At 38.7% G+C, this 21,645-nt stretch overlaps 1 protein-coding gene across 1 annotated transcript; it reads left to right on the top strand.

Moving 5' to 3' along the window:
• Window positions 1–5,143: 5,143 nt before the first annotated feature.
• On the top strand, window positions 5,144–17,792 carry LOC138032274 (uncharacterized). Its single transcript, XM_068879915.1, has 9 exons — window positions 5,144–5,847; window positions 6,017–6,101; window positions 7,450–7,648; window positions 10,413–10,500; window positions 12,952–13,006; window positions 14,566–14,593; window positions 14,725–14,784; window positions 15,371–15,508; window positions 16,689–17,792. Exons 1-9 carry the CDS (start codon window positions 5,833–5,835, stop codon window positions 16,933–16,935), a joined length of 915 nt encoding a protein of 304 aa, XP_068736016.1. The 5' UTR covers window positions 5,144–5,832; the 3' UTR covers window positions 16,936–17,792.
• Window positions 17,793–21,645: the final 3,853 nt, after the last annotated feature.

The following is a 21,645-nucleotide window of genomic DNA, read 5'->3' as shown; positions in this document are numbered from 1 at the left end:
CGTTAAAAATGTGTAGTAACTGTCGAGGAATTTAACTGGTATGAGTGGGTTGGAAGCGTTGAGAGAGAACTGAAAATTCATCGTCATGTGCTAACGTCCTCCACAGAACCTTGAATTTGGTCATTTCACGTCGTCATTTAGGAGATGACGGCAAAGAAATGTACCAAAATGTAAAAGGCACGTGCAGAGCCATTGTTTTTTCTCACTAAACCTATTGTTTTGTAGCGTCGTCCTTGCCGTCGGCGTCGTCGTTTCGTAAGCTCCCTAATAGGGAGCTTACGAAACGGCAACGGCGACGCTACAAAACAATAGATTCAGTGAGCAAAAACAATGGCTCTGCACGCTCTGCACGTGCGTTTTACATTTTGGTACATTTCTTTGCATTCATCTCCTAAATGACGACGTCAAATGACAAAATTCAAGGTTCTGTGGGGGACGTCAGCACATGACGATGAATTTTCAGTTCTCTCTCTACGCTTCCAACCCACTCATACCAGTTTAATTCCTCACCAGTTACTACGCATTTTTAACGCGAAACGACATGAAATAGTTTCGCAGTGATATAAATAACGCGAACTCGTATTTTTAAATAAGCGTTAATAAAGTCCTCGTAGCGGTCGTCGTCCTCGTTTCGTAAGCTCCCTGATAGGGAATTAGGGCCCTTAAGCAAGGACGACGACGACGGCTACGAGAACGTTGTCTCATAATATTATTTCCCGTTACTGTAATAATTTTGCGATTACTCCACGTCGCTCAGTGTGGAGAAGATGAGTCCACATTCCAATAATAAAATTGGTGAGAACGGTATCGTATAAACTCTTGTTCTTAGGCCATCGTAGCTTGATTAAGAAAATAACACAAACAGCGGTGATAAACATTGTATTCCAACGCATTTTTATAAAACTTGATGTTTCGTATGCTAGTCAACACACATTTTCAAAAGTGACCGTTACAATTTTTTAAAAACTACATATATATCGTAAACAATAGGGGTCTGGAACCTAGACTGAGAAAAATGATCTGCAGCAGTACGTGTCTAGACATAATGAAAAGTAATAGCTAAAACAGCAATAACTTCTCACTTCTAACATTGACATTAAGGGAAGGCTTTAGCTCTTGAATGAACAAAGTCTCTTTAATTTTGCAGTGAAAGTCAGTTTTTCCGGACGCTAAAATGAGATCACTTTGACATTTTAGCGTCCGGAAAAACTGACTTTCACTGCAAAATTAAAGAGACTTTGTTCATTCAAGAGCTAAAGCCTTCCCTTAATGTCAATGTTAGTAGTGAGAAGTTATTGCTGTTTTAGCTATTACTTTTCATTATATTTAGACACGTACTGCTGCAGATCATTTTTCTCAGTCTAGGTTCCAGACCCCTATTGTTTACGATATATATATAGTTTTCAAAAAATTGTAACGGTCACTTTTGAAAATGTGTGTTAACTAGCATACGAAACTTCAAGTTTTATAAAAATGCGTTGGAATACAATGTTTATCACCACCACTGTTTGTGTTATTTTGGTAAGAACGGTGTAGATATTTAGAGAGAAAACTGAAAATTCATCGTCAAGTGCTCTCGTCCTCCACATGACCTCAAATTTGATCATTTTACGTCGTTGTCAAGACAAGAACGATAAAGAAATGTCTCAAAATGTAAAACGCACGTGCAGGGCGTGCAGAACTGTTGTTTTTGCTAATTAAACCTATTGTTATGTGGCGTTCTCGTAGCCGTCGTCGTCGTCCTTGCTTAAGGTCCCTACTTAAGCAACGACAACGGCGACGGCAACGAGAACGTCACAAATGTGCATATTTAGTAGGCAAAAACAATAGCTTTGCACGCCCTGCACGTGCGTTTTTCACTTTTGTCCATTTCTTTGCCGTCGTCAGCAAAACAACAACGTGAAATAGTCAAATTTTAGGTTTTAAGGAGAACGTCAGCACTTGATGATAAAGTTTTATTTTCTCCCCTAAATTAAGCGTCGTTCCGACTAATGTCATTTTTGAGGAACTACCACACCCTTGTCATATAAGAAGGGTTGGCATGTTAACAAAGTGATTACAATGACGGGAATTTATATTTTGAGATGACATTTCTCGGTGCCGTCGCCGTCGTCGTTTCTTAAGTTCCCTAATATGGAGCTTAAGCAACGACAACGGCGACGGCAACGAGAACGTCATCTCAAAATATACATTCGCGTTATTGTAATCGCTTCGTTACTATTTCATTTTTTTTAATATGACGGGGGTGTGGTAGTTCCTCAAAAATGACGCTGGTAGGAACGGCGCTCAATTTAGGACAGAAAATGAAAATTTATCCTCAAGTAATGTCGTTGTCCATAAAACCTCAAATTTGGCTATTTCACATTGTAGTTTTGCTGACGACGGCAAAGAAATGGACAAAAGTGAAAAACGCACGTGCAGGGCGTGCAAGGCTATTGTTTTGCCCACTAAATATGCAAATTTGTGACGTTCCCTTTGCCGTCACCGTTGTCGTTGCTTAAGCTCCCTAATGTCGTCGACAAAGGAGGAGAAGAGAGAGAGCCTGGGTTCGAGGTTATTATTAGGGAGCTTAAGCAAAGACAGCGGCGACGGCAACGAGAACGTCAAAAAATTTGCATATTTAGTGGGTACAAAAAATAGCTTTGCACGCCCTGCACGTGCGTTTTTCACTTTTGTCCATTTCGATGCCGTCGTCAGCAAAACAACAACGTGAAATAGCCAAGTTTTTGGTTTTATGAAGAACGTCAGCACTTGAGGATAAATTTTCGTTTTCTCTCCTAAAATGGAGTGCCGTTCCGACTGGTGTCATCTTTGAGGAATTACCACACCCTTGTCATATTAAAAACGTTGAAATAGTCTCGAAGCGATTAAAATAACGCAAATTTATATTTTGAGATGACGTTCTCGTTGCCGTCGCCGTTGTCGTTGCTTAAGCTCCCTATTATTATTATTACAATAACGGAAAATAATATTTTTAGACTACGTTCTTGTTGGTGGCGTCGTCGTCCTTGCGTAAGCTCCCTTTTCTCATTGAACGAGCGTCATTTTGGCGGGAAAAACGTGATACCATCGTCATTTTAGAACGAAGCAGTTTTGACATTCTTCGCCATGATCAGCAATCAGGTTCAGTTAAGAAAATAACACAAACAGCGGCGGTAAACATTGTACTCCAAAGCATTTTTATAAAACTTGATGTTTCGTATGCTAGTCAACACACATTTTCAAAAGTGACCGTTACAATTTTTTAAAAACTATATATATATCGCAAACAATAGGGGTCTGGAACCTAGACTGAGAAAAATGATCTGCAGCAGTACGTGTCTGGACATAATGAAAAGTAATAGCTAAAACAGCAATAACTTCTCACTACTAATATTGAAATTAAGGGAAGGTTTTAGCTCTTGAATGAACAAAGTCGAAACGTCAAGTTTTATAAAAATGCGTTGCAATACAATGTTTATCACCGCTGTTTGTGTTATTTTCTTAATCAAGCTACGATGGCCTAAGAACAAGAGTTCATACGATAAGGTTCAGTTACCAGCATTAAGCATAACTGTGCAACCTATACTGCTAACCAAGGGTAAGATTAATCGTACGGGTTATAAATTTTCTATGTATTTTCGCTAAAAACAGGCAGTCAAAACTCTTACTCGTGCCAGGAGCCCATCCTGGAGCGTGCAACTTCCATACAGCGTCTGTGAAACGGCGTTTTCACAAGTAGGTTTATTTTTAGACTAGCCCTTCCCGCGAATTAGGTCAAAAAACAAAGGCAGTTCCGGTTCGGTGACTCTATGACGTCAGCTTAATTTCTTGTAATTGGTCATCGGGCTCCTGTGGGAGTCTCATTAGCGGGAAATTCAATCTAAAAATAGCCTTACTTGTGAAAACGCCGTTGCACGAAAATAGGTAAGTTGCACGCTCCGGCTGATGGGCTCCTGCTCGTACTTAGCCTGCAGTGCAGGCGTTACTTTGGCGCGGAACGCTAGATAAATCAGGTTTTCGATGCCGCGATCTTGGATTGTGATTAGATGCTTGACCGGGAGAGGGTTGGTGCAGTTAGGGGTGGGGCACTCCCTCAGCAAATATTTCCTCGCCCCAATCTTCCACAGTTACCAAATCTAAGAAAGATGGTGACCTAATACGAAAATGTGCACTCGCGCGCCCAAAATACGCCTGCACTGCAGGCTAACTCGTACTCGTTCTCGCCCTGGGATCTAAAGGTCCCTAATGTATCGCTGTTCTGCGCACTCTACTAAATAAAGTCATGCACCTCAAATTTTCAAATCTAACTAAGAAAACACTCCAGTAATATGAGGAGGGATGCCCATGTCAATGCCATCATGGGGACACCAAAAACGCGGTGATGTCCAAATCATTGTTGCAGCGGACTTGCTTTTCACTCGATTTTTAAAACTGAAGAAGTACCTGTAAATGCGATCAAGAGAGGATGTACCTCATCCTCTGTTGATGCAATCAATGCCTTTCGAGATATTTATTTTCACGCTAAGTTGATGACGGCTTGCCCCAGCAGCTTGCTTTGGCAGTGCAATTTCCGTGGTTTCGGAGACGCTACAGCTGACCCTTAAAGGAATGGGGACTGGGGAGTCCCAGTCCCCCTCCCTTTTCAGCCCTCGCTCTCGCTCTCCCTCCCCTTTCAGCGCTTGCAACGCAGGCTATTGTAGGTGATCCTATTTGGGGTTATCGGGATACGGGATATTTAGGTAAACAATTACAGGGATACAGGATATTTGGGGGGAAAGTTAACCAAATACAGAATTTTTTAAGAACGCATACCGAGCATCAAACTTGTCATTTTTTAAAGCAATAAAACAGGTTCGTTGGTCAATATAGAAGGTACAAAAAGCACCTGTACAAAAAGTGAAAAAGATACTTTTACGAATGCGATTATTTGTTTTTTGCCATGACAATGTTTCATCTCTCAATGCCAACTCAATTGGGGATGTCGCAAAAAAATCTATGTGATAAATATAACTCTAGCTCTGTGATATTGAATATGGACAATATCTCTGAAAATAAGCTTCGACTCAGCACCAACTTTCACTCAAAAACGTTAACCGAAAACTTAACTTCTACAACATTTTCAAAACAGGCACCAAAAAGCTGAATTTTTAGATAGGATTAAACGTCTTGTTGTTTTCCTGGCTCCACAGCTATTATGCTGGGGTAACAGGACTGCTTATGATTTTTTTTTAGGTTTTTTTAGGTTTTTTTTTTCAATCCGACCCTCCGACCCAATATCAGGAAACGCATTCGACGCTAAACGCAACAAAAAAAAAGGGGGATGGCCGAAAAAAGAGAGAAATGATCTTCACATTTATTTTTTTCTAATAGACACCGAAAAATTTAGAAATTTTCTCTTTTTTTCCTCTATAACGTAAAACCCTTACAGGAGGTAAGTTTATTGACAGTTTCCAGGTTGAAAAAACGCATCCATGCGGATGGTGTGGAAAAGGGAGACTTTTGAAAACTGATGACGTAAAAAGCGTATGAGATGTACCGGGTATTCTGAGTGTTTTCGAGTGGATGAAGATATTTTGCTTCGGTTTCGCTTAATAACGAAATGCATGAAAATTTAAAACCGTTAATTATGAAAACAAAATAAATGATATTGTCATCGTATTCTATTACAAAATTCAACAACTCATCGAAAGCGATCGGTCACGGCAATTTGATACTCTATGTCGTAGTGTCTTCATTTCCATAGAAACGAGACGAGTTCACAGTTCCACAGCCAACGCAAAACCAAGATCAACTTATCGATTTGCGTAAAAATTGTTCCTCTTTCCTCGACTGTATTTTAATTCTTCAAAAATGAGTAACTCAGAGGTAAGATCCTTTCACTCACACTTTCGCAATTCTTTGAAAATCTCTTTTTTGTCGACGGAGGATTGTTCGAGAACTTCTAAAAGAATCGGCTTCAACTATAAATCGCCGTTGGGCTTGAAAGTGAGCCAACTTTACAATATAGTTGTGGTTTGATAATTTTTTCCTTAAGGCAAGAAATCATGAAAATAATGCGCTGACGGAGAGACAACATGAAGAAGTGGAAGATGAGGGATTTCACGATGGGCTGACAGCTGGTAAGATACGTTTTCACATGATCACGTCCGTCAAACCACTTTTCCATTGTCATTCGGAAAACCTAGCTTTTGTTCTCGGATTATCGTTGACTTGTTTAATTCAAAAGCGAGCAAATTAACGAAATAAGGTTTTTAAGCCTTTAAGTCTTCCTTGAAATGTTTACTCGTTATTTGGTGGATAATTTATTTGACTTTGGTCGAACGTAAATGACGATCTTGCTGAGTAAATCAGCTGAACATTTTGTTCTTTGTATCCCGTCTTTGGAATATTCACGTATTATGTCGTTCGATAAGTCTAGTGATAACGCTACCTATTGTGATGCCTACACCTATAATTTCGGTTGTTTTATAGTTTGATGACAATGTCATCAAACAAAAACAATACTTTATAATAATAATTATTATTATTATAATAATGACATCTTAGCCTTGTTTGCAGCTTGAAGGAGTTCATCTTGGGTGAACTGATTTGGCCAAGCAATCTCATGCAATAAAGGCCTGCAACTGGGTGTTAGAAAAAATCTGGTCTGTTTTTTTTTCTCATTGCCAAATTCACTATAATGGACAGGTTGAGAAAATTGACAGCAGTAAAAGACCATTTGAAGTATAGATCGTTTTCACTGTCACGCAATAAAAAATAAATTGAAAACCATCCAGTGGAAAAAGTCAAGAATTCGTAATGTTGTAGGAGATAAATGAAGAAGACACTTCTCCAAGTTTTAGGCCTGTGTGTTTCCCCAAACTTCTCATATTCGTCGAAATGTTTCGCAGAAATTTACAGAGCCCAGTATGAAAACGCCATGTTGGTGTACATCTGTGGTGCACCAATATGGCGGCCGGAAAATAGTGTCAACATCTGTTACTTACTTTGGCTATCTAGGCGAGTGATCATCTGTACTGAACAGACAGCTATTTACCTAAGCACTTTTCATAATGCTTTAAATTCTAAAAAGGCTCAAAACCATGAGATAAATATATATTTCTCAACAAACTCGATCGTCGCCTCGTGTCACGCACCGCTATAACTCAGAAATTCAAAATGCTCTGGTTTCCAAACGAAGCACGCTATTGAGCTTTAAAATTGCAAATGGATACAAATTTACCGCCTCTTATGCCTGATGAGGATAAAAACTTTCGTGGCTCTTTAGTTTTGGATTTTAGAAAATGATGACGTCACGTGAAAACGATCTATTGATTGACAGATCAGTAAAGTGGAGCACAATCAGCATGCATTGATTGAGACCCAGTTTCATGAATGACAGAACTACCATGCTAAACTAAAGCAACCTTCCATAATTTTTCCTGAACTCCATGCAAAAATTGTAATTTAATTAAATTAACCTCTTAGATGAAGAAGAGCATGTTGCAAAGGAGATACCAACTGGTGGGGACAAGAATTCTAAAAAAGTTGTCAAAAATGCTGAAAGTTTAGCAACTTCAAGGTCGTCTACTCACCTTGATAAAAAAACCCAGCAGATGTTGGCAGAGCTGCAAAGACTAAAGACCCAAATGATTGAATTTCGTCAGTCTGTCCACCGACCTCCAGTGTAAGTATAAATCACACAGGGTTTGTATTTATGTGGCTAGCCCATGAATGCACATGTATTTCACTGGGTAGTAACAATGGTTTAAGACTATGAAATCTTCTTGAATAGAGACTTTAAACTGTATCCCCCATTTTGTACCCCTAGCTTGCTTTTTAAAATACCATGGACGTCGTTATAGAACTTAGGCACTTTTTGCAACTAGGGTGAGGCAATTGGAGCCACTGCGCACCAGTGGTTCAGTTGGTTGAGAAGTGGGCTGCCATGTGGGAGGTGGTGAGTTTGACTCTAGCCTGACCAATACTTATGGCATGACTATTCCGGTGGTGGGGGGTAGGGGATCAGGGGGTCAGGGGTGAGGGGTAGGGCGGTGAATGGTACCTTAGCTGAAAAAACCCAAACCTTTACAAAAATGCTAATCTTAGGCCTATTCATTATCTAAAGCATATTGTTTAGGCCTAAGGTTAGCATTTTTGTAAAGGTTTGGGTTGTTTCAGCTATTGTACCCTTCACCTCTTATCCCTCACGCCCTACCCCTCATCCCTGAGAAAGTCATGCCGAACACTCAGGGTCTTAAAATAACTGAGGAGAAAGTGCTGCCTTTGTAAATACACCCGCAAATGTTAGACTTTCAAGTCTTCTCAGATAAGGACTATAAACCCTAAGCCCTGTCTCACAAAAATCTTCCATGTTCATAAGTTCCCCGTGGGATGTTAAATACAGTGTTAGACACTAACGCTTGCCTGATTGCCCAGGGCAAGCGAAATATTTCTGTGGCCAAGTAAAACAACTCTATTAAGACTTGCCTGATCAGGCAATCTGAATTTTTGTTCGACTAATACTTTGCAGAAGGATGTGATTTGCAACAAAGAAAGTGACTAGTAATAGGATGTAGTCACCACAAACATGATGAAAAAATAAACAACGTTACATCTTTTTTCTGTCATTTATTTTTCTGTTAAAAATAGAATGGTGCAGCCTCGAAACAGATTGGAAGGAGGAATATGTTCATAGCTGCTTTCTTTCTATGCATGAAAAGAATGTTTGTTACAATCGAACCCTGTTTTCGCACAGCCAAATACGATACTTTGATATGGAACAATCCATGGTTACTATGAACAAGCACACAAGAAAATTCTACCTTTTTTCATGCAATTTCAAGCAGCTTTGAAAAGGACAAATGGCATTTAATTCAAAATCAGCCTAATCTCCGAGAGATCTTTAAGGAATAAGGAATGTCCCTTGATCTCTTAGAGAAAAGGATATTTGCTCAAAGATATGCTTGTCAAAGCAAAACTATGAAGTCTACTAGAACACCATGGATACACAGCAGGAGTCGCACTGGTCTGTCAAACCTATTTTACACACATTTTACACAAAATGGACATTTTTACAAGCCTCCTTTGAGTTTTAATGGGCAAAAGGTCATTAGAAGGTGGGCAACCAAAAAAACAAAACTGGTTGCCCAAGGGCCAAATTAGTAAGAAAGTAAGTGTCGAACACTGAAAGAACCCACACACTATTTGAGAAAAGTAGGGGATGAAGGTCCAGGTGTTGTGGCTGTTCTTGTGAGTCCGACTTCAGTGTATGGGTGGGTGGGTATAGCAGGTCCATATTAGTTGTCAGAATAGTTACCAAAAACTTCAACCTGCTCAAGCAAGTACAGGTAAATAACAAACAAACAGGTTGTGGTGTGGCCTTGTGAAAGACACACTAGTGTATCGTCATTTTCATCTAAACATGGACACATGACGGAAACCAATGTTCTTTGAAGTTTGAGTTTGGCAGCTGTTTAACTTTAACGGTTGAAACTTTTGTGCACAATGGTTTGAAAGTATTTGAGGCATACCTTTATGAGATTAGGGTTTTCGATGTCCAGTCTTGCCATCATTCTAGGAAAACTTGCATGAACATCTCTCAAACTTCAAATGATTGAAGACAAAACTTGTCAATTGTTTACAGCCAATTAGAACATGTTTTCCCATCACATGTCCACGCTTAGATGAAAATGACAGTAAATGAAGCTTGCTCTTTTGTGTAACAATGATAATAATAACAACTTAATTTATTTAATTGTCAGTGGATTTAGCACAAGAGCGCTAATTGGGGACACTAATGGAATTAACTCAATCAAATCAAATATTGTTTTTTGTGGAGAGGGGAAAACGGCAGTACCTGGATAAATACCTCTTGGAGCAGAGTAGTGAACCAATTTGACTGACCATTTGTCCAACATATAACAAATGTTGAAGTGTGTAGCTGCCCTTTCAACAATGTATTGCAAAGACGAATTAGAGTTGAGGACCCACATTAATTAAGCGACAAAAATAGTTGAGACACTGATCAGAACTGGGAAGACAACAATTAGGGAAAAATCACCTTAACATTACATTTTCCACTTGCACTCCGCCCTCTTCCCCTGCCTCCCCACTTCAATGTTGGTAACAGAAAAAACAAGAGTTGGCGATATGAAAACAACATTGTTTGGCAGGGAGGGGGTAGTTGGAAAGACTTTGGGGGAGGGATTTGTCCGAGATTCTTTAAAAGGAAAAGTGTCTCAACTCTTTTGGCGCTTTTTGCAGTCTCCAAAACACAAACAAAACATATGCCATCGTAACGTTGCGTAACAAAAGTGACTGCATGCAACAGGGTCTGATAAATATGGTTGATGAAGCAGGGCATTTGGGCTGCAAGTGCACCAAACAGATTTAAAAGATGATGTACTGTCTATCAAAAAAGCTCTGACAGGTTTTTGTTTTATTATTAGGAGACCATTTACACCAGATATCTTTAACAGTTTATCACCATATTACAACCAATACTTGGTGAACTCCACCATCCAAGATTTACAACAGGTATATTAACCAAGTCATCTTCCACTCATCTCTTATCTAATTGTGTCTGCAAGTCTGCATTAGTGTCTCAGTAGTCACACAATTACCAAAGAGAAAACTAATGTTCTGAGGCATGGCAGGCTGGGTTTGATTTAGGCATAATCACATCATGGTTGACCTGTAGCTAGTATCATAAAAAGTAGTAGTTATCATGCCCTTCTAACATGAGGGGTGATCCACTGTGTACGGTAGGTCATGTTTCTTTCCTTCATGTTAGACAATTTTGTGCTGCAAGTAAGCTAGGTTTCCAATGCATTACCATGTTTACAAATTACATGTAATTTTCAGATACATGTACCGGCATAAGTTGAGCTTTTTTTTAGGCCTGTTTGAAACGATTGATCAGTTTTCAGACAAAAGATAACATTTCAAGCATGCCTTTTGGCTATTAAATTGCTTTGTATTTATTAATTAAAGGAGTCCTCTTTGTTTGTGTTTCACTCCACTGATGTAGCATTTTGAGCATTCTAACCTTCTCTTGGATCTTGATTTACCACTCAGGTACTGGTTATAACTTCAGACTCCTGCTCTTAAAATGTCTGCTGTAAAGCAGGCCTTAATTAAAGGTCCATAAAACTGGAGATAGATAGGTTGAAAGGATGACCAAGAAGATTATATATTAGAGCTATATGAATTGCAGGAAAATGTTGCAGTGATTAATTTGTTTACCAATGTCAAATCACCCAGCATTTCAGGAGCCTTTTTTCCTGTTTGCCTGAGAGTCATACGGAAGGTTTACTTAAATTTGCACATATTTGCACAAAAATGAATTGTGTGGTTCCAGAAAATATCCATACCCCTCCCACGGAGGGTTACGGAAATTCCGAGGGGTAGAGGGGTCTGAAAGAGGCAAATTTCCGAAGGGGAGGGGGGTACATAAAGAGCCTTTTTCTCCAGAGGGTTTGAAATGCGATCGCATAAACACTTACGTACTTTTCCAATTGATTCTTCAAGGTAACCAAGAAAACTGGAAAATTCTATCCGTTGAAATAAACGTAAGATTCCTTGTCATATATTTTCCACTATTATTCCGCCGCCAGACGACACAGATAGCACTGAGAAACTCTCCTGAGCAGCACGTTCGACGTGAAGCAAAAAAAAAATTGCCGCCTTTTAAAGATCTTTAAAGCTTGTTTTTAGCTTGAACGCATCTGTTGCTTTTTCAGATGGCATTATTTGTGCAGTCAGTTGATTGAGATCATTTGTTTATACTCATGTTATTCCCGTTCAGTACAAAATTCCCGCGAATTTCGATCCTTCGATAACCAGGTTATGAAATAGTTTCATCGTTATCCGTGTAGTTACGAGTTTGTAAATGTTAGCAAAGTCGATAATTTCAGTGCCATAATTTTGTCCTGACGTATTTGTAGCCGTCGACGGCGATGAGAGACAGCGAAGGTTTCATTTGGAAGTTTAGTTACCGGATTGAACTTGAAAGTATGTTTCACACATGAAAGTGAGACCAGTTGAAAAATCCTAAGGAATAAAAAATGTACTGTCATTTACAAACTACAGAGACAAAGCGTATAACTTTATTGAAGTGTTCTTGCTGAAAGACAAAAATTTAAGCGACATTTGATAAACAGGTGTTGAAAAAAACATGTTGCGTGACGGCTTATGATTCCCGCTGATAAGCGAAGTCAGTTCACAAAATAATGTAAACAGTATGGTTCACAAATTATACTACTGTGGATAAAAATTACACCCGCAACATAAAAAAATATCATAGAGATTAGCACTGAGGTATTTTCCCGAGTTTCGCTGTGACAGCAAAAATAACTCTGCAATAAATAGTTTCCTGTGTGTGCAACGTAATTTGATATGTTGTTTTGACTACGCATAAATTTAAACTTCGACTGGGTTACAAAACGTATACGATAGACTTAAAATAGCGCCAACTCTCAGTTCTTTTTTTTGATTTTTCGATGAATTTACTTCTTTTAATTGACAGAGAAAAGGTCAGCTAGTTGCCAGGACATTAAAGGGTTAAATAAGCTCAGTTGTTAGTTTGAACATTTCAAAGCGTCTGTGAATACATCTAGAATTTCCACAGTCGTTTTTGGGAGAATGAAATTTTTATTACAGCTCTTATTACAGTCTCCTTTTTTCCAAGGGGTTTGGGGGACCAAGTGGAAAAATCATGGAAATTCCAGGGGGTGGGGGGAGTAACGTGAAGCCCTCTGGAACGGAAAATCCAGTGGGGTGGGGGGTCAAACTGGAAAAAACCCTCCGTGGGGGGGGTATGGATATTTTCTGGAACCACACAATACAATGTGTTTACAAAGTGAGAATAGAACAGGAGTGGGTCAATGAAGTAATTATTAAAAAGAAATCTATTCGAAAATGTACATGTAGTTGCATTAGAATTTTCAAAAGTATTGTTCTTTCTTGCTTTGTTTCATTGATATTTAGGAACACAGAATTCCAAGAGGATTTGGACACAGGCCAACAGCACTTGGAGTAGTAGGTAATTAAAGGACTGGTATTAATGTTTTCAAGGCAATTAAAGTGAAAGAGGCGGGTTGAAATAATGGCACGAAAATTCTCTTCCCTTCCTGACTGCCTCTTAAAACTGGATTAGATTCTTGGGCTTGGCTTCCTGATATGTAGTTATTGAGTTATAATTCTCAACTCTGTTCTGAGAGGCTTTTCTCCACAGGTAATCCATCTAATCACAAAAAGCCAATTGATTATGTGATTGGATTGTTTGCTCACTATTCACTCATAAGTTAAGTGTTTGCATTATTATTGTGAAGCCTAGCCTGCCTGGTCAGGCTTTGCAGTTGGGGTTATGGAGTGAAAAGGAACATGACAAAAAAAAAAGGCGAGCGAAGCAAGCCGAGCGGGGGACTGGGGGAGGGAAGGGGTGGTGGTGCCCATGCTCATCAGCTGGCTTTGCTCGCCAATTTTTTTTTTGCTACGTTCCTTTTCACTCCATAACCCCAACTGCGTAGCCTTGTAGCAGGCTATGTGAAGCCTGGAAGTTTTTGCCACTTCTGCACAATCCTTATTACGTAGATAGTTAGTGGACTCAGATGTACACATTCATTGTGTAAAGTGATTTTTAAAAGATATTAAGAAGGGAAGATGATATCAATTGTTTAAATTACAGTAACTATATGTCACAAAAGTGAATATGATGCAATTTATAGTCTGATTTTTATGAGGCCCCCCCGGGTGCGAGGGGACTTTTTCCCTTGTTCCCTTTAAAAATATTAGCTTGTGTTCCCTTGTTCCTCAAATTACTTTCAAACTTGTCCCCAGCTTTTTGATCCCTCAAATTGTTTTACCGGTAAATAATTGTTTTTGTTTCCTTGTTCCCTAAAATATTTTGATATTGTTCCCCTGTTCCCTGTTCGAATTAGCCATGTTCCCTTGTTCCCCAAAGGGCAAAGTACCATTCACTTTTAAGAAGATGAAAATTAAAAAAACTGGCTCTTTCAGCTGTAGTGAGTTAATTCATTAAAGGATGAGGTACCGGTGCACTGCTCACCGGTGGCTCAGTTGGTTGAGCGTCGGGCTGTCATGCGGGAGGTCGTGAGTTCGACTCCGGCCGGACCAACACTCAGGGTCTTAAAATAACTGAGGAGAATGTGCTGCCTTTGTAATTACATCTGCAAACGGTTAGACTTTCAAGTCTTCTCGGATAAGGACTGTAAACCGGAGGTCCCGTCTCATAACCCTTGTTGGAAATTAAATAGTATGGGACGTTAAAGAACCCACTCACTGTTCGATAAGAGTAGGGGACGTAGTCCCCGGTGTTGTGGTCTAACCTAAGCTGGACGGGGGCATCTTTCACTTCCATAAAAATTAATTGTAAACTGCGTAACAAGCAGTCTGGCTAAAGTCCCCCACAAAAGTATTGTAAAATTAGTCCTGAAAAGCCCCGTGGGGAGAGACTAATAGCAAATCATTGTATCTCAATCATTGTATCTCAGGTATATCATTATCATCAACTGTCTATTGATGCAGAGGAAATTAAAGAGATTGTAAATGACATTATTTTTTGCCACCTCTATTCATTAGATCCAGAAGTTGCATGGAAAATGGACAAGTAAGTCATTTATTAAAAATAAATAATTAGTTATAAGTTTTTGTACAGTATTTCACATTTCGCATAGTCAAGTTGAGGCAGATATAATAAGAAAATTTATTATTTTATCTTAACCTTTTTTTTTTTTTCAGTTTTCCCAATCCAGTTCAACAGTCAAGACTTCCTGGCAGGCTTTTTCATGCAACAGAATGGTATGAACTCACAGCTCAACATTCAGTCTGAATGAATCATTACATACAAGAAAAAAGAGAAGGAAGTTCATCAGTGTTAACCGTTTTCCCTCAGTATTTGTCTGGAACCCAGGGTATCCCAAATTTAGCTCTATGACCCTTTCAAAATAGGCAACTTTGACAGCTGTATTAATTTGCGTTCTTTCAACAGGATTTTTTAAAGATGTTGAATTAACTTGAAGTGAATAACTTTCTATGAACTACCATACAAGCTTCAAGCTTGAAAACACCTCCAGATATTCTTTACTTTATTCTTCTTCACACCTTGGTGCAAGCACAGTGACATATTGCTCTCCTAAGGTGTGATGAGTTTGCAAGACAACCAAAGCAAAGGGGTTGCACTTGCAGGCTTTTTCCTTGTGTAGCAAGTACACATGGTACTCTCTCAAATAAATAAAGACAAACAAACAGTGAACTTAAGACCACCAGTGCACACATACTGTATGTAGGATGTGAAAATATTGAAAGTTACTTCAGGTTAGAGTGCTGGAATAACAGTGATACTATCACTGTAGTTCCACCATTCCTTATTTGTCCTTTATTTCAGGAGTAGAAATACAGCAACATCACATGACAATCAAGGCAGTACCAGGCTCCCTCCTCTGCCAATGCCTTGTTTTCCACGATTCAACCAGTCGCATTATCAACCCAACAGAATGACGTACAATGAGCTGACTAACTTCAGGTATATATCTAACAATGACAGCACAATGTTTAAAATGACCTTAAGTTGATAAAGGGACCCTCCACTTCAACAACAACAAAAAATAACTTTAAATCACAGGAAATAACTGTTGCAGTCAAGTCAATCTAAAATATGTTCAAAGAAATTATTTGTATCCGAAAGAAATGTTTTAGAATCGCCTATTTTTGTTTTCAAATTTTGCGGGTGCCGCCATCTTGAATAATAATTTGTGATGTTTTACGGCATTCCTATTGTTATTAGACAAAAGCAACCCTAACACGTCACAATTATTCGAGATGGTGGCGCCCGCAAAATTTGAAAGTGAAAATAAGGGATTTTGAAATGCACTTTTCCTAAACACTTTTTTAAAGCAAATTTCGGATGGGATGGTTTTCAAGTGCAGAAAATAAATTAAGTCATTCCAATTTTGTTACTGTTGCTTTTTAAAGTCAAATGAAGTAGTCCTATCTTGCAAAACCCTTATAGGACCTTACAGAAAATGTACTGCTATACTCCCATTCTATAACTGAATAGATTGCTGCACTGCAATGCTAGTAAGGTTGTGGATTCAAATTGCAGCTGGACTGTCACTAGTATTTAGTTGTTGATAAGAGGGAAGAAACAGCATGTTACAATGTTTTGCTTTGCGTTATTAAACTAACACGTGCTTTAATTGTCAAAATAAACCATACTTTGTAGCTTTCTTTTTCTCCCTGGTGTTGCGTTTTGTAACAGTTCAAGTTCTTCTTTTTCATTTAACTCCGGTGCGAGGCGATTTTCGCCCGCCACTATTGTTTCCTCAGCGAAACCATGCATTTTTCAGAGATACTTAAGCTTCAATATGGAAAAGAACGCCATACATTGCTTTGTATTTTAAAGCTTTTTACAAATATTGTTGATAAATTGTCTTCGAAAAATGCGTGGTTACCCCCAGTTTTTTTTTTGGGATTTCAATAGCACTTGTTAAGATCTGCTTTTCCCGCATATTCAGTAAACCACGCAAAAATACCTTTAAATTAGTAGGCACCGTCCTTAATAAAAGCCTTCCGTTATTCCGCCTCACAAAATGGTATTATTCCATTATTCCAACAAATTATTTTTATTCCATTATTCCTCTTCACCCCCGATCCTCAATGCAACCATCACAAAATTGTCTTCGTTTCCTACATTAATCTTTAAGGCAAGACCTGAATGACACGTTCAAAAGACAGGCACAGAAGCAAGCCAAGTCTGATTATGAACGAACAGTGCAAGACTGGCATCGAATGAATTTGGCTGAACTCAAGAATTTACCCCCAAGTCCTCGTTACCACATCAAGAAAGCTATCGTGTCTTATCTCGGGACATCCCGGGGATCAAATAGGGCACTTGTCCCGTTGACTGAGGAGTTAAATGCTACATCACCTGGACCAATTTCACAGCCTTGAATTTATCTATCTTGAAATATTTGTGACGATTCTCAAGATCATTGTGTTTGTCGTGAACGTTTAGCGTAACTAATTTTGCGCCTGCAAGAGAGGTTCTCGTTTTTATTTTTCAAGCTTTCGATTAGTTAAAAAAACAATTTTTTTTTTCGAAAAAGCATGAATTTTATGGCAGTTTATTTCCAGAAGGCGCCTTATTTCCAATTAGCGTTTTTGAAAAAGTTTACAAGCGTAGGCCAACGAAATCAATGCGAAGGGTGTCATTGATTCTGAAAATTCCTTAACCCTTTGCGGTTAAAGAATCAGTTAACGAGGATACTTGTGCAACATGAAATGTGTTTTTTTACTTAAATGGTAGTAAGACTTTCGTCATGTAGCGAAATTCAAAATGATTTTTGTTCTGAATTAAGGATGCAGTTGGTCTTTCCTCCAAAGATACGATGGAATAATTCCATCGACTGCGATTTATGAAAGTGGTTTATTGAAGGAAAAAGCGGTTTAATTGTGTGAAGCCGTTAACCATAAATCTGCTTTCCTATTTCAACAAAGAAAAATGGTGATACTAAGGCTTTAATTGAGGTAGTAGTTGTCTTGTAATCTTTATGCAAACAAAACAATCATATTTGTCGAAAACGAAGTTTCTCTTTTACTGAAACAGGATCAATGTGTTTTCTTCAAATTTTCAATGAATGGCTCAAGAAGTGTGCATAGCTTTTGAATGGCAAATATTCCGTAGCTATAATTATTACATTGTACCATGATGAAAGATTCTTATATGATCAATGCTTGGACATTAAGTTGGAAGATGCGGTGAAAATTATAAATTACCGAAATATCAAATAAATTGAATTTTTATTGCATCTTTACTGTTTCATTTTCTCAACATTGTCTAAAGTAGCGTCCACACCTATCCGAATATTTTTGAATCCGCAGCTTCGACTTTCGTCCACACGTATCCGGCGAATCCGGCATGCGAATCCGCTCTCCAGAGTGGAAATTTTTGAATTCGAAAAGAAAACAGTGCGAATTTAAAAATATCCGGATACGTGTGGACAGGTCCTAAGATTTTGAAAAAGACATTTTTTAAACGTATGAATGTCTCTTCGTTAAATATCAAAATGAGAGAACTATTGTTTTGGGACAAATGTGACCACGCGAGCATACGAAGGGTTTTCTTTCGGGTGCTCGTAAAAGCCTAATATTAAGGGACCGTTCATTTTTTATGAGAAAGGGGGGGGGGGGGGGCGGGCCCAAAAAAAAATTGGCTTGAAAGGGGGGGCCAGCCGAAAAAAAATGAAGGAAAAGGGGGGGTTGGACGAAAAAATTAGATTAAAAATAGGATAAGAGATTTTACAAATTGAGGAAAAAATTGACCTCTTTTATTTATAACAAATATACTAAAACATTTCCAGGGTATTCAAGAAAACTTCTCAACAGCTTTTTATATATTTTATAATAACAGTGAACGTACCATAAAAACAGTCTTGAATAGTAACAACTCTCTTTTCATTTATAAAAATGTTGTTGTCAAGCGCATATTAAACAAAGACCAATAATTTGAGTCCTGTAGTTGGAACTGACCTCGTTACCAAGGCTTTTTCTGAGAAATTTCTGAAGTTTTCTTGTGGAGTAAAGGTAGGACAAGTTTGTTCTTTTTGTTGTGAATGGACTGGACCACCTATAGGGAGATGCCCCAAACCATTTCCTGATCATGCCTGCCTTCCAAAGTACCACTACCTTCCTTATCAGCAGACCCCAAATGAGGGGCGTGATCCAGACGATTGGCAACCAAGAGTCCAGTTGAAAGAGGCGCATGCCAGTGGTAGCGTAGTTTTGTCTGACCCAGAGAGCGTAGCTAGATTTGGAGACAAATTCATTGTGCAACCAAAGTTTGTGGTTGACTATCTCCAGAATCTTGAGGTCATGGAGTTCAAAAAAAAAGAAGAGACTGGAGGAAAGGGCAAGGGAAAGTAGGGAAGCAAGAGAAAAGTCCTATGTAGGTTATCATTGGGCTAATTTGTGTGAAGATGCCACCAAGCTAAAAAAGCTCCGTGTGCCAGAATTGAACAAATACTTAAAACATCACGGGCTATTAAAACAGCATCAGAAGAGCAACAAGAATGACAAAGTGAAGACAATTATGGGACACTTCTTGCGAATGAATACTCTCAGAACTGGACAAGCCGAAGTGGGAGGCAGGAATGAATCAGGTCAACTAAACAGCAGTGATGAAAGTAGTGAGGGAGAGGAAACTGATTATGACTACAAGAGTGATGCCCCTGACTCTGAAGACGACTCAAATGATGTCGTTCTTGCTTTTATCGCCTCAGATGAGGAATACGCAGACGAGCGGCCAGCTACAACACGCTCAGGACGAGCTGTAACAAGAAGAGCAGAAATTGACTTTTCATTCTTTTGAGTGTTTTTTTAAAAGCAGCCTTCTAGTTTTCAGGTTTCTTTCAATAAATTATGTGAAATGCAACAAAACGAAATTTTAATGCTGCAGTAACTTTTAACACCATATGTATTTTTTATTCAAGGGGGGGGGGGGGGCCTTCCAAAAAATTACTCTGATGAGGGGGGGGGGGGGTCAGGAGAAAAAAAACGGAAATTGGGGGGGGGGGGGTCATACAATTTTCAAATTACACTCCTCCAAATTCCACCACCCCCCCCAACCCCATAAAAAATGAACGGTCCCTAACTTGGTCTTCTTTTATTTGGATTTAATTTCATTAAATAATGAGCTTATTTCAAAACGTTTTTGTGACAAGCATCTCGCAACTACGCGAAGGGTTCTTGGCCTCTCCCTCAAATACCTACCATTAGGCTTAACCACAGAGGTCATTATCGGTCAACTAGAAGCTTAAGATACCGTCTCGGCTTCATTTGTGTACACTTTAGACCGTATTCATAAATGGCGGTCAAGAAATTATTCTTTTGTCTTTGTGCTAATCATCCTAACTAGCCTCACTTTGGAACAAAAATTCTTTTGAATTTTGTTCGTGTTTACCGAGGCTAGTTAGGATGATTAGCATAAAGACAAAAGAATAATTACTTAGCCGCCATTTATGAATACGGTCTATACAATTCTTTTCAAGTTATATACAAATAAAGTCGCTTATAATTGCCCTGGCGCTTTGGGACTACTTTCAGTTTTAGTTTCCATAGAGACTAAGGAACCTACAAGCTTTGGCGAGAAAGACACTCTTCGGAGAGATATTTTATTACGAAATTTCCTTTTGGTAAGTGCCGAGTTCACAGAGTTCAGTTTGCAACCATTGCCTTTATGAAGCTTCTTATTCGTCTTTCAGCTCTAATAAATAATCAATTTTCAATGCGAAGTTTAATAACAACGATATTCCAATGAAAATCTAAACAGCTAGACATTTTATCTCTTTAGAACTGAAAGAGTTTTTAAGCAAGCTCAAATAATGACTGATATCTTAGATGAAGAGAAAACTCACCAAGGTAGGGCAAAAAATCTTTCGTAAATTGAGAAGTATACCCGGCAATTAAAATTTAACAAACATTTGAAAAGAAACGCTGTAACTTTGAAAGGTTTTCCCATTTAAAGTGCCAATAACCCCAAATTTTTTTTTTCGCTAAAATGAATCTTTGCACCTGTTCAAAACACATCGCGGCTATTTTTTCCTTTTTCTAACAAATCTTGCCAAAAATGGCCGCAATGCGTCTCGAGCAGGTGCAAAGATTCATTTTAGCGAAAAAAATATTTTGGGGTTATGGGCACTTTAAGGATTTGAAAAAGTAAACACACCGATCACACACGTCTTGAAAGCTTTTACAGGTTTTTAAAGCCGCCTCTCTCTCAAATTTTCCTCTGAAGAAAGCTGTTCGCAGTTTATCTATTTATTGTTCATCAAGAAACAATTCAAATCGAAGATTAGTTTTGTGGCCTTTGGCCGAGACTTGATGGGCAAAATAATTAAACTTTTTTTTTTCTGTCTGCATGATTATATGCCTTTGCAAATGAAAGACGGGACGGAGAATTTCAGCGTCCATTTTTGGCAACTTGACACGCGCAACTACCTGTTGGAATTCATTTCAAAGGGAAAACTTTTATATATATCGAACTGTAGTTTGAGTACTATCGAGCCGGTACGTAGAAATCCTGGAGGATGTTATAACGTTCCGCGAAATCTGATTGCCTCGACAACGGTAACAACCGCAACAAGCTAAAACGTCATCTCGAAGTAATCCTGCAATGCGCATTCTTACTTGGCAGCCAGTCCACCAAGAGTGTGCCAACGTTGAATTTGGTGTGAACGTTAGCAGAAAAAAATCCAAACTATCTTCGCTCTCGCTAAGGTTGCCAATATACATAAATTTACCCATGAAACTCAACCCTAAGAAATGTAAGGAGCTCACTGACCATTTTTGCCGCTTTATATTGAGCATTTTTCACCAGCTCTAGCTGTGACTGGCAATGTACTTGAAACCGTCGAAGCCCAAAAAGTAACTTAAAATGGAATTCTCATGTAGGCCTACTGTGTGCTGTTAACGTAGATTTTGGATTTCTAAACAAATTTTTATCATAGAAAATTCGCGACAAAGTTGTGCTTTCATTTCGCTGTAATTCTCGTGGCAAAGAAACGGTATAATAATGTAAATAAGGGAATAACGATATTTATATTGGCAGATTACCTGTCCTCTTACTACGAAAGTCAAGCTCGATATCTCTATGCAATAAGCGCA

Source organism: Montipora capricornis, chromosome 14 (assembly GCF_036669925.1).
Source record: "Montipora capricornis isolate CH-2021 chromosome 14, ASM3666992v2, whole genome shotgun sequence".
Lineage (NCBI taxonomy): Eukaryota > Metazoa > Cnidaria > Anthozoa > Scleractinia > Acroporidae > Montipora > Montipora capricornis.
The sequence above is the reverse complement of the archived record's forward strand: the minus strand, read 5'-3'. Positions and strand labels throughout refer to the sequence as shown.